We start from the raw sequence: 12,762 nt of genomic DNA, 5'->3' as shown, positions 1-12,762 counted from the left end.
GCTCAGTGCTATGGATGTTGAGCAGGTATTTTCTCATTAGAAAAATGTAGATTATAATGTAATAGGAGTACCTAAAACAATGAAAGGATAAGACGGATAGTTAGAAGTAGATTGTTGGGATAAAGAATGAGGGACAATCTGTCAAAGTACGATGCAAGAGATTTAGAGAAGGGGCAGGAGAAATTCTTCACAAGAGCTAGGAAACTCAATTCCAGCTTTTGCGGCTGAGAAAAATTGGCAGCATTTAGATTGGATCGGTGAATAAAGGAAAAAGAATCAAAAGGACATAAGAACATACTGGGTAAATGTAAATAGACCTATATACTCGCATGGAGGATCAACATTCAAACTGATATAGGCAAGTGGACTCCAGCAGTCCATATCATTGTACTTCTGAATGAAAGACCAAGAACTGAACTACTTCCCCACATAAAAAAGGTAAGAAGTCTAACCGACAGCTATTTTATACATGGTAATTTAGGTGAGCCAAATCTAATTGGGGTCACCAGTGTCATCATAATTTGTGTTGTGCCTTAGAAAATTCACTGTTTGCAAGAGGATATAAGCATTGGAGTATTTAGAAGAGATGCCTGAAATGATGATACGGCCTGTTTATTTTTTTTTGAACAATCAGTCTGAAAAAGATTTTTGGGAAATTAGAGATCCACAACTTATGGATTCACAGATTGTTGGCAGCAAAAAATGGCGATTCATTGTTTGGAGCCACTGACACTAAACATTGCTTAAGATCCACTTGTATTATGTTAAAAATTACATTTTATCCGTATATGTGTACAGCAGCTCATCTAAACCCAACATTCGTCTGGGTTTGCAATACAACAAATTGCCGAAGAAAATTAAGTTAGATTTAAGAAACGGAAATCATAACAACAGGAATGAAAACTTGCTCTATTAATTTTAGTCCCAATTACGAGAAACTGAATATTGATTTCTGGAATATCTAACACTATTAAAATAAGAGCCGAGTATTTCTATTTTTAACTCCATAAAGTATATAATTAGGAAGGAAAAAAGAAAAACTTTAATTTTTATGTTAATTTAGCTGATTAGGTCTCAGATGTTCCTTTTTTCAAAACTGTGGTAGAAGCAGCGATTCACTGCGAATAGAAATATCTTCAAAATTGTGGAAATCTTGTATTTAATCGTTTTTTCTCAACAGCTCTGCATTTTTATGAGTTTGTTACCACAGTATGCAGAGCAAGAACCAAAACCAAGGATGCACTAACATTGCTTCATTCCCCCATATCACAACCAATTCTGAACTTCTATAGTTAAATATCAACTGCTACACTTTCTAGCATCTTTTTACAGGCAAAATACGATACTTAAAGTTGAATGCTTTACACTGCAAATCCTATCCTATTGTTTGCACTGCTGCTCCAGTTACAGCATTCAAATGCACAGTAAAGTTCACTCTACTGAGTGAAGTAAGGTGGCTGGGTACCAAACTCAAGCTGCATGTACATTACAACAATAGTACTTGTGTGTGAAGCTTAGCACGGCTCGCAGGATGAAGTTTCTAACTAAGTCAAGAGAAAGGTCTCACTTTGCTTAGCTCCAGTCATTTCAAACTTGATTCTAGATTTCTACACCAATTTTACTGCTATCCCTCACCTCAGTGTGACATCTTTTGTTCCCTCTGCTACTTGATTAACTAGCACATTGGGAACTAATTTCAGGTAGACAAAACTTATCTGATTTTTAAAAAAATTCCTACAGTGCCCATCTCATGAATTTAGACAGGATTTGAACACAGGGCAGTGTTGTAGTTTCCACCATTAAAACTGTGTTTTGTCACGTGCAAGCAAAAGTATTTGACATCCATACTGTTTTGAATTGATGAATTTCAACAGTTAAGATCGAACCGCAGTATTTCAATCATTCGTGACAGCTCAAATGATTCCGTGAGTGAAACTTATGATATTGGGCCTACTAAATATCCAAGATACGACCGCATTTTAAATCAAGCACTGTTAACGCAGAGCATTAAAGTTATTATTCAGTATATTTAAATGGTGCTCTCCAGGTCGATTGTTGCTGGAAACACCGCTCTCGGGCTCAAAAATTATTAATAGGGAGGCGCAAAGAAACTCGGATGGTACCAACTGTGGTTTCCCGATTACGTCAGCTGGATCGGATGTGTGTGTGTGTGTGTGTACGACCATCTGTCTAAAAGACAACACTGGCTGAGCAGGATTAACATGTCGATGCAAACTCGCAGCAACTAAGTAGGAAAAGCTGAGCTAATTTTAATGCACCGCTCGGACAACTCGTGAGCGCTTCCACCTCTTTAAAGTGAATGGTTTCTTTAAAAAAATATATATTGTGAAAGATTGAGATTGTCTCAATATTAGCTCTTATTGGGCAAATGGGGGAGGGGGGGAAGAGAGAGAGAGAGACACACAGAGGGGGTGTTGTTGTTGCTGCTGCTGATTCTAGGCTGAGTCCATCTCCGTTACTTTTCACCCCCAACTCTGCTGCCTGGAAGGACAAGGGGCTACGCTTGCTCACCTTCCGCACTCGCATCAACTCGGGGTAAAAAAACTCGGGGCAACTCTTCTCGCTCGACTCAAAGAGAGCCAGCGTGTGGCGCGACGTGACGGCCGATATTTCCCCCTTCACCAGCACCACTGTGGCCGTGGCCGTGGCGGCCGCCGCCGTCGCCGTCACCGTCACCACCTCCTCCTCCTCCTCCTCCTCGTCGTCTTCTTTCTTTTTCTTCAGGAGAGGAGCCGAGACGGGGAGCGTAGTCAGGGACACTCGTCGCGGTTCGGCCATGTTGCGGCGAGTTGGCGCGGGGACCGAGGAAAGAGAGGAGGAGGGGGGGTGGGGGTGGTGGTGGCGGGGGTGGTGGGGGCTCCTCGCTCGGCCGCCCGCCCCTTCTTTCTCGTCCGTCTCTCCTGGCTCGAACCCGCTGGCCGGCGGTGGCGGGGGACGTGCGCGGCGGGACAATCGCAATCCCTTCAACAGCAACAAAAACAAACCCGACAAACTTCGGCCGCCGCCATCTTCCCGCGCTGCCGCGCATGCGCGCGTACTGACGCCGAAGGGGGCGGGGCTTCGCTCTCGCCCCGGAACGCCTCAGGTGGAAGTTTTTCCCCCCCCTCCCCCCCCTTATTTCCCCCCTCCGCCGCCGCCGCTTCAAAAATATATTGCTGCCCCGTCAGCTGTCGGGCTGAGGGAAAATGCGGCTGAAAATAGGCGTCGCGTGCCAAAACAAAAACAAATAAAATCGGAGGGCGTTGACCTTTAACCCGCGGTGATCACGTGAGAGGGTGTGGGTGTTGGGCGGGAGGGCGATGGACGAGTTCTTCTGAGTAAGATGGCGACGGTCAGTTTACGGGTGGGAGATCTGGTCTGGTAAGAGGCGGCAGCTTTTAACCCCCCCCCCCCCCCCCCCACCCCCCACCTTCTTACGCGATCACTGTGCGGATGTTTTTTTTTTAAGGCATGCCACTGCGTATCTCGTTTTCTCAAACCTTATTTTGAAAAAAAAAAATGATCTTGTTTCTCTTTTCCCTCAGGGGGAAGCTGGGTCGGTATCCGCCCTGGCCCGGAAAGGTGAGTCAGAAACACCAAGATAAGGGGGGTGTTTAAGCGTCTCTAACCTGTTGCCTATTGTAAGGCAAGCGCTGGGGGTGGGGGTCTGTGGAAGAGGGTCACTCACATCAAATGGGTGGAGTGGAGAGGAGGAGGGCATGATGGTGGCTTTTATATTGGAGTTTAATACAAAAAGATCTTATGACTGACCCTGAGAGCCTCCTTCACTCTACGAGGATGAATATATCATTTATATTTATTGTGTAGGTGTTGAGTTGGGGTGGAAGAAGCACTTGGCTTTGAGTAAATTTTATTGTACACCAGACCTTTCGTGTTACAGCAACTGTTAGTGAAACTCGACTGCTTTCCCTGCTATAGGTAACCCTTACTGAATACGCTACTCTCAGAAGGAGTCGGTTTTGACACGGCCTTAGTTCAAAGAACAATTAACGTTTGAGATGTAGGTGTATTTCCATGTTTTGAATGTGCCTTACCAAAAAAAGTTACCCCTTCCGTTTGAAAACGAGTCCTTTTTTTAAAGTTGACCTTTTGTGCAGAAGGGCTGTGAACTTGCTATGAACTTTGATTTTTATTCTTTGTATTCAGTGAATGGTGTGTTTTTAGTAACTTATTAAAACTAGATCTCTGACTTGACACTGAAGGTTAATGTCAGCAGTAAGGAGAGGATCAGCTGATCCCAGGAATTAATGGCAAAAAGGTGATAAGTGAGCAGTTTTTGATGAGCTGCCACATTGGCTGAAGTAGGGTTAGCGGGAGGCACACAGGCAGTTACAGTACTTCTCCAAGAGAAAAATAGTATTTTTCAAGGAGAATTACATAGTTGCCAAATACCCAAACTGGGACCATGTTCAGCAATGCCAGTTCAGGCATGTGGTTTGGCTTTTGGTCTAGATCAGGAATCTATTGATGGAGGGAATTCTTCCAATTCCTTCTGTCGATTGGCATCAGAGCTGGAACAAGGTGTGAGCTGGCAAGACAGCATCAAAATATAAGAAATGTTTCTGAACTCATCAAAGTTGTGTGTCAATGCAAAAGTTAAATAATTACTGTTTAAATATAAAATAGTTTTACAAATAATCTTACAAAATAACTGGAAAGCTAAGGATTGCCTCATTCGAAATTAATACAAAAGCTAAGTACAAAAATTAGTGCTGTTTGTATAGTAGAAACATTTATAGTGATAGAGAAACTTGTGAAGTGGGTACTTTTAAAACTCTGCAAAAGAGGGAGAAATGTGACCACACATTTAAAATTCTACTGTGATATTTTTCTAAAAAGCACCTAAAACATTTTCTGTCCTGTTTTGGACTTGTTAAAAAGTAGCTTCCTTTATTTGTCCCTCTGTCCAATGTTAAATGCTTTTGTGTTAGGCTGGCAACTTGTCAATTAATGAAACTCAGTTTGTGAAGATTTTTTTTCCCCATAATGTTTTTAGGAAAAATTTATTTTCATTCATGGGATGTGGGTGTTTCTGGCATTTATTGCCCATCCCTAATTGCCCTTGAGAAGCCCTTGATGTTGAGCTGCCTCCTTGAACTGTTGCAGTCCCAATGCTATAGATACACCCACAGTGCTGTTAGGACGGTAGTTCCGGGATTTTGACCCAATGACAGTGAAGGAACGGCGATATGTTTCCAAGTTAGGATGGTGAGTGGCTTGGAGAGGAACTTGCAGATGGTGGCGTTCCCATGTATCTGCTGCCCTTGTCCTGCTAGATGGTAATGGTAGTGGCTTTGGAAGGTGCTGTCTAAGGAGCCGTGGTGAGTTCCTGCAGTGCATCTTGTAGATGGTATACACTGCTGCCACTGTGCGTCGGTAGTGGCGAGAGTGAATGTTTGTGGATAGAGTGCCAATCAAGCGAGCTGCTTTGTTCTGGATGGTGTTAAGCTTCTTGAGTGTTGTTGGAACTGCACCCATCCAGGTAACTGGAGAGTATTCCATCACACTCTTGACTTGTGTCTTGTAGATGGTGGACAGGCTTTGCAGAGTCAGGAGGTGAGTTACTCACTGTAGGATTCCTAGGATTTCTGACCCCTTGTAGCCACAGGATTTATGGCTAATAAAAACAGAAAATGCTGGAAAAACTCAGCAGGTCTGGCAGCAGAGAAAGAAACAGAGTTAATGTTTTGAATCAGTATGACTCTACTGCCAGACCTGCTGAGTTTTTCCAGATTTTCTGTTTTCATTTCAGCTTTCCAGCAGCTGCAGTATTTTGCTTTTGCAGTTATATGGCTGGTCCAGTTCAGCTTCCTGTCAATGGTTATCCCCAGGATGTTGATGATGGGGGGGAATTCAGTGATGGTAATGCCATTGAATGTCAAGGGGCGGTGGTAGATTCTCTCTTGTTGGAGATGGTCATTGCTTGGCATTTGTGTGACGCGAATGTTACTTGCCACTTGTCAGCCCAAGCCTGAATGTTATCCGGGTCTTGCTGCATTTGGACGTGGACAGCTTCAGTATCTGAGGAGTCGCAAATGGTGCTGAACATTGTGCAATCATCAGCGAACATCCCCACTCCTGACCTTATGATGGAAGGAAGGTCATTGATGAAGCGGCTGAAAATGGTTGGGCCTAGGACACTACCCCGAGGAGCTCCTGCAGTGATGTCCTGGAACTGAGCTGATTGACCTCCAGCAACCACAACCATCTTCTTTGTGCCAGGTATGACTCCAACCAGCGGAGACTTCCCCCCACCCCCCGATTTCCATTGACTGCAGTTTTGCTAGGGCTCCTTGATGTCACACTCGGTCACATGTTGCCTTGATGTCAAGGGCAGTCACTCTCCTCCTACCTCTGGAGTTCAGCTCTTTTATCCATGTTTGAACCAAGGCTGTAATGAGGTCAGGAGCTGAGTGGCCCTGGCGGAACCCAAACTGAGCATTAGCGAACAGGTTATTGCTAAGCAAGTGTTGCTTGCTAGCATTGTTGATGACCCCCTTCCATCACTTTTTACTGATGATTGAGAGTAGACTGATGGGGTGGTAATTGGCCAGGTTAGATTTGTCCTTTTTGTGTACAGGACATAGCTGGGCAATTTTCCACATTGCTGGGTAGATGCCAGTATTGTTGCTGTACTCTAAGAGCTTGGCTAGGGGTTTGGCAAGTTCTGGAGTACAAGTCTTCCGTACTATTGCTGGAATATTGTCAGGGCCCATATCCTTTGCGTTATACAGTACCTTCAGTCATTTCTTGATATCATGTGAGGTGAATTGAATTGGCTGATGACTGGCATTTGTGATGCTGGGGACCTGAGGCCGAGATGGATCATCCACTCGGCACTTCTGGCTGAAGATTGTTATGAATGCTTTAGCCTTATCTTTTGCACAGACGTTCTGGGCTCCTCCATCATTGAGGATCGGGATATTTGGGGAGCCTCTTCCTCCAGTAAGTTGTTTAATTGTCCACCACCATTCACAACTGGATGTGGCAGGACTGTAGTTTAGATTTGATCTGTTTGTTGTGAAATTGCTTGGCTCTGTCTATCACTTGCTGCTTTTGCTGTTTGGCACGTGAGTAGTCCTGTGTTGTAGCTTCAGCAAATTAACAGCGGGGGATATGCTGGACCATTAGGTTACAAGCTGTAGTTGAGTACAATTCTGCTGATGGTCCACAGCGCCTCAAGAATGCCTAGTCTTGAGTTGCTAGCTCTGTTTGAAATCTATCCCATTCAGCACAGTGGTAGTGCCACACGACATGGAGGGTATCCTCAATGTGAAGGCTGGACTTCATCTCCACAATGACTGTGCAGTGGTCATCCCATCTATACTGTCATAGACAGATGCACCTGTGGCAGGCAGGTTGATGAGGATGAGGTCAAGTATGTTTTCTCCTTTTGCTGGTTCCCTCACCACCTGCCGCAGACCCAGTCTAGCAGCTATGACCTTTAGGACTTTGGCATGCTTGGTCTGTGGTGGTGCTACTGAGCCACTCTTGGTGATGAACATTGGAGTCCCCCACCAAGAGTATATTCTGCATCTTGCCAACCTCATTGCTTCCTCCAAGTTCAATATGGAGGAGTACTAATTCATCAGCTGAGGAGGAGGGGTGCAGTGGCACGTGGTAATCAGCAGGAGGTTTCCTTGCCCATGTTTGACCTGATGCTATGAGACTTCATGGGGTCCAGAGCTGATATTGAGGACTTCCCAGGGCAGCTCCCTCCTATGTACCACTGTGCCGTCGCCTCTGCTGGGTCTGTCCTGCCAGTGGCACAGGACATACTCAGGGATGGTATAGGTGATGTCTAGGACATGATCTGTAAGATATGAATCCATGAGTATGACTATGTCAGGCTATTGCTTGACTAGTCTGAGAGATAGGTCTCCCAATTTTGGCACAAACCCCCAGATGTTGGAAAGGGGAACTTTACGAAGTATCTACTAAGTGATAGGATCAACTTCTAGCTAAGCAGGCTAATATTTGTGAGTAGTTGACTAAACATCAGTTACTTGTTGGTTAATATGTGCAAAGTTGCTGGTAATGCAACATATGTCAGTAATCTTAAAATCTGGTTAGTGGCTAATGTTATTACCTTGCATATAATCAGATATCTTATTCTAATGAGTTAATTACATTCATGTAAGAAATTGCATGTTCTACAGAATGTGAAAGTACCACAATTCTTGAATATAGCAAATCAGGTGATTCGTAAAAATACTGAAGTCCTACATGTAAGAGGAATAAAGCTGTGTTTGAACAAGTTGGCAACTTAAGACGTGTCATTCCAAAGTAGTACATTACTTAATATGAAACAGCTCTATTGCAGCGAGCACTGCTCGTGATATCTGGTAGAATGTAATTACAGTTAAACAGTAAACTAGCCAGTAATATAAAAGAAGATTGCAAATTTTTTTTTAGATATATAAAGGGTAGGAGAGAGGCAAAAGTGGACATTGGGCCGCTGAAAAATGACGCTGGAGAAGTAATAATGGGGAACAAAGAAATGGCGGAGGAACTGAATAGGTACTTTGCGTCAGTCTTCACGGTGGAAGACATGATTAACATCCCCAAAGTTCAAGAGAGTTGGGGGGCAGAGGTGAGTATGGTGACCGTTACCAAGGAGAAGGTGATAGGAAAAGTGAAAGGTCTGAAGGTGGATAAATCACCTGGACCAGATGGATTACACCCCAGAGTTCTGAAGGAGATAGCTGAAGAGACAGTGGAGGCGTTAGTGGTGATCTTTCAGGAATCACTGGAATCAGGGAGGGTCCCAGAGGACTGGAAAATCACTAATGTAACCCCCTTGTTTAAGGAAGTGAGGCAAAAGACGGGAAATTACAGGCCGATTAGCCTGACCTCAGTCGTTGATAAGATTTTAGAGTCCATTATTAAGGATGAGATTTCAGAATACTTGGAAGTGCATGGTAAAATCGGGCAAAGTCAGCATGGTTTCATCAAGGGGAGGTCATGCCTGACAAATCTGTTAGAATTCTTTGAGGAGGTGAGGAGTAGGTTAGACAAAGGAGAGCCAATGGATGTTATCTACTTGGACTTCCAGAAGACCTTTGACAAGGTGCTGCACAGGAGGCTGCTCAGTAAGATAAGAGCCCATGGTGTTAGAGGCAAGGTACTAGTATGGATAGAAGATTGGCTGTCTGGCAGGAGGCAGAGAGTGGGGATAAGGGGGTCCTTCTCAGGATGGCGGTCGGTGACTAGTGGAGTTCCGCGGGGGTCAGTGTTGGGACCACAACTTTTCACTTTATACATTAATGATCTAGATGAAGGAACTGAGGGCATTCTGGCTAAGTTTGCAGATGATACAAAGATAGGTGGAGGGACAGGTAATATTGAGGAGGCGGGGAGGCTGCAGAAGGATTTGGACAGGTTAGGAGAATGGGCAAAGAAGTGGCAGATGGAATACAATGTGGGGAAATGTGAGGTCATGCACTTTGGTAGGAAGAATAGAGGCATAGACTATTTTCTAAATGGGGAAAGAATTCAGAAATCTGGAGTGCAAAGGGACTTGGGATTCCTAGTCCAGGATTCTCTTAAGGTTAACTTGCAGGTTAAGTCGGTAGTTAGGAAGGCAAATGCAATGTTGGCATTTATTTCTAGAGGACTAGAATATAAAAGCAGGGATGTCCTGCTGAGACTTTATAAGGCTCTGGTCAGACCACATTTAGAATATTGAGGGCAATTTTGGGCCCTGTACCTCAGGAAGGATGTTCTGTCCCTGGAGACGGTCCAGAGGAGGTTCACGAGAATGATCCCAGGAATGAAAGGCTTAACATATGAGGAACGTTTGGGGACTCTGGGTCTATACTCGATGGAGTTTAGAAGAATGGGGGGGGGATTTGATTGAAACTTACAGAATACTGAAAGACCTGGATAGAGTGGACGTGAGGAAGATGTTTCCATTAGTAGGAGAGACCACGACCCGAGGGCACAGTCTCAGAGTAAAGGGAAGACTTTTTAGAACAGAGATGAGGAGAAACTTCTTTAGCCAGAGAGTGGTGAATCTATGGAATTCATTGTCACAGAAGGCTGTGGAGGCCAGGTCATTGAGTGTATTTAAGACCGAGATAGATAGGTTCTTGATTGGTAAGGGGATCAAAGGTTACGGGGCGAAGACGGGAGAATGGGGTTGAGAAACTCATCAGCCATGATTGAATGGAGGAGCAGACTCGATGGGTCGACTGGCCTAATTTCTGCTCCTATGTCTTATGGTAAATGACCTTCAGATTGGTGTCAGCAACATCACCAATGGACATCGGCCATTTACTTTTGTGCTGATTTGAAGTTATGGCAGTCAGTACAATGGTTATCAATATTCTGATTTGTTTCTTATCTTTCTCTTGAGGAACTGTGATTCTCATTTACGTGTGTATAACTGATATACAATTAATTATCAATGATTTTCTGTTTTAAGATTGTTAATCCACCCAAAGATCTAAAGAAACCACGGGGGAAAAAATGCTTCTTTGTAAAATTCTTTGGAACTGAAGATCAGTAAGTCATTTTTTTAAACCACAAGCTTGGAAAGGCACAATTCAGTATTCTTTAAAAAAAACTGTTTCATTAAATACTCAAACTGTGCTTTGCTGTATTGTACTGAACAAGCCAGCGACAGTGTAGCGAAGTTTGCACCACTGGTCTTGTCACTTTCCCCAACTTGCTCAGTTGCCATCTCCACTCATCTCTTCTATGAGATTCTTCTGCTTCTTGACATTCTCCCCATCCAACTACTGATGAGTTAATAGACCCTGGCACCCATCATAGGTGCGAATAACAATAGAATTAGGCCATTCAGCCCCTCAAGTCTGTTCTGCCATTCAGTTTTATCATGACTGATCTGTACCTCAACTCCATTCACCTGTCTTTACTCCATTAGCCTGAAGAATGCTTACCTAACAAAACTCAGTTTCAGTTGCATTGTTCAATTGACTTATTCTCAACAGCTTTTTGTGGGAGAGTATTCCAGATTTCCACTACCCTTTCTATGAAGAAGTGTTTCCTGGTCTCACCCTGAACAGCCTAGTTGTAACTTAAGATTATGTCCCTCTTGCTCTGGGCTCCCTCCCACAAGAAGAAATAATTTCTCTACCTAGCCTATCAAATCGTTTAATAATCTAAACATCTCAACAGTTCCTCCTTACTTGATACCAATCCTTATCCCTTTCAAAACTGCTAACACCACCTAATCCCAAAAAACCCATCTATCTTAACAATAAGCCCATTTCTAACCTCCCTGGGCTGTGAAAGTATTGTTGCCCTCTGACTCCACGTTTAAACATCCTGAAACTCCATATTTGCATCTTTCCAGTCTAGTTTTTGCATGTGTCACACCACTGAGATCATCATGGCTGTATTCATAACTGACATCTAAAATGATGTCAGTATCTCCTTTACCTCAAACCTTTCAGCCTCTGATGTGTTTTATAATGATGATGTCCTCCCCTGCCTCTTAATTTTCTAGCTATGTGGGATAGCATGTTTCTCTCCTTGACGATTAGGTCACAGCTAGAGATCTCAAGCAATCACCTTGCTTCCCTTTCCACACCTTCAACTTTAGAGCCCATCCTTGGCCTTTGCTTGGCCTGAGGAAGACCATACAAAACTTGCATGTTTAATGCTGAGCTGAGTTTTCAATCTGTCGTAGAAACTGCTTATTTTCATCTACATACATTGTCTGCTTTGCCACAGATCTCCTTATATATCTTGTTACTGTCTATAGGATGCTATTCTGATGCTCTTTGTACTGCTTTGTAAAGTGTCTCGTTTTATGTAATGAAAGTGTTACATGTGTACATATTCTTGCTTAATGAGAGTAGTTGAGTAATAGAACGGCCATCAAGCATTCATGAGTCAGGTAAAGCTATCTACATCCAGGTCCCACTGTGTGGATGGTGAAGTACTTAAAATTTTCCTTTTGCTTTCTGTTTAGTACTAGCTAAATCCCTACTCCCCTTTGCAGCTCATAGGGAAATACACGTCTCCATTGAAAGTCAAAAAAGCTGCAGTTAAGGAATCCATCAATAAGAAGCACTGTTGATGTAGATCAACTTCCATCATGGTCCTAGATGCCAATTGGGACGTGTTGCCAAATCTTAATATTTAGTACCTACCAGGCTGGTGACACTGAACTGTAAAATGGTTGATCTTGTATAAGTAGTATCAATTGCTCTTTTCTAATACTGAGACTTGATATGACACATCTTCAGGATGTGATTGCTTCTTACAGATATTAGAAATATAAATTTATTTAACAAAGGAGGTTAGAGCATGTTTTCTTTTTAATCCTTAAAACTGTGCACAGATCCAGGGAACAGACTGATGGTTGGTTTTGCCAGTTTGCAATTTGCATGCTGTGATGAAAAGTACTCTATTGCATTAATGTTGTTAGTCCAATGTTAACTTTTACAGTAATAACCCCATAGAATTCAGACACAGTGTTGTAATTGCTCTGCAATATTAATAGCAAATGTGTTTATAGTAAAGAAAATCTGGTAAAGGGGTGACAGGTTGAGAAAGTAATATATCACTATTCAAACAGTTTAACTGTGCAGAGTAATTACATATAATCATGACATTTGAGTAACTTTGTAACTAAATAGTGCAGTAGATGATGTTTAATTCTGACCCTTTTTGGTGGAAACCAAATTCTCTAAAGTAGCCGATCACATATGTTGCAATTCCTGAAACTTCCTACTTGTGCTTAACACAGCCACCTTCAATAGTTGATCT

The 12,762-nt window shown here is 43.1% G+C and overlaps 2 protein-coding genes across 12 annotated transcripts in view; one reads left to right on the top strand and one right to left on the bottom strand.

Annotated features, from left to right (window-relative positions):
- LOC121287938 (ubinuclein-1-like) overlaps window positions 1-2,854 on the bottom strand; it is a 61,075-nt gene extending 58,221 nt beyond the window's left edge. For all 7 annotated transcript variants that reach the window (XR_005945275.1, XM_041206068.1, XM_041206070.1 and 4 more), the window contains exon 1: window positions 2,533-2,854. Coding sequence is in view for 6 of the 7 variants with exons in the window: in XM_041206068.1 (XP_041062002.1) it covers window positions 2,533-2,799 (267 nt within the window). In the remaining variant the exon portion in view is untranslated. The remainder of the gene's footprint in view (window positions 1-2,532) is intronic.
- Window positions 2,855-3,296: 442 nt separating this feature from the next.
- The window catches only part of glyr1 (glyoxylate reductase 1 homolog (Arabidopsis)), a 49,639-nt gene continuing 40,173 nt past the window's right edge, over window positions 3,297-12,762 (top strand). For all 5 annotated transcript variants that reach the window (XM_041206220.1, XM_041206219.1, XM_041206218.1 and 2 more), the window contains exons 1-3: window positions 3,297-3,381; window positions 3,546-3,582; window positions 10,448-10,527. In XM_041206220.1, coding sequence (XP_041062154.1) covers window positions 3,344-3,381; window positions 3,546-3,582; window positions 10,448-10,527 — 155 coding nt within the window. In that variant the 5' untranslated portion in view covers window positions 3,297-3,343. The remainder of the gene's footprint in view (window positions 3,382-3,545; window positions 3,583-10,447; window positions 10,528-12,762) is intronic.

The sequence above is a fragment of the Carcharodon carcharias genome, chromosome 15 (assembly GCF_017639515.1).
Source record: "Carcharodon carcharias isolate sCarCar2 chromosome 15, sCarCar2.pri, whole genome shotgun sequence".
Classification (NCBI taxonomy): domain Eukaryota; kingdom Metazoa; phylum Chordata; class Chondrichthyes; order Lamniformes; family Lamnidae; genus Carcharodon; species Carcharodon carcharias.
Note: the sequence above shows the minus strand (reverse complement) of the source record. Positions and strands in the feature narration are given on the sequence as shown.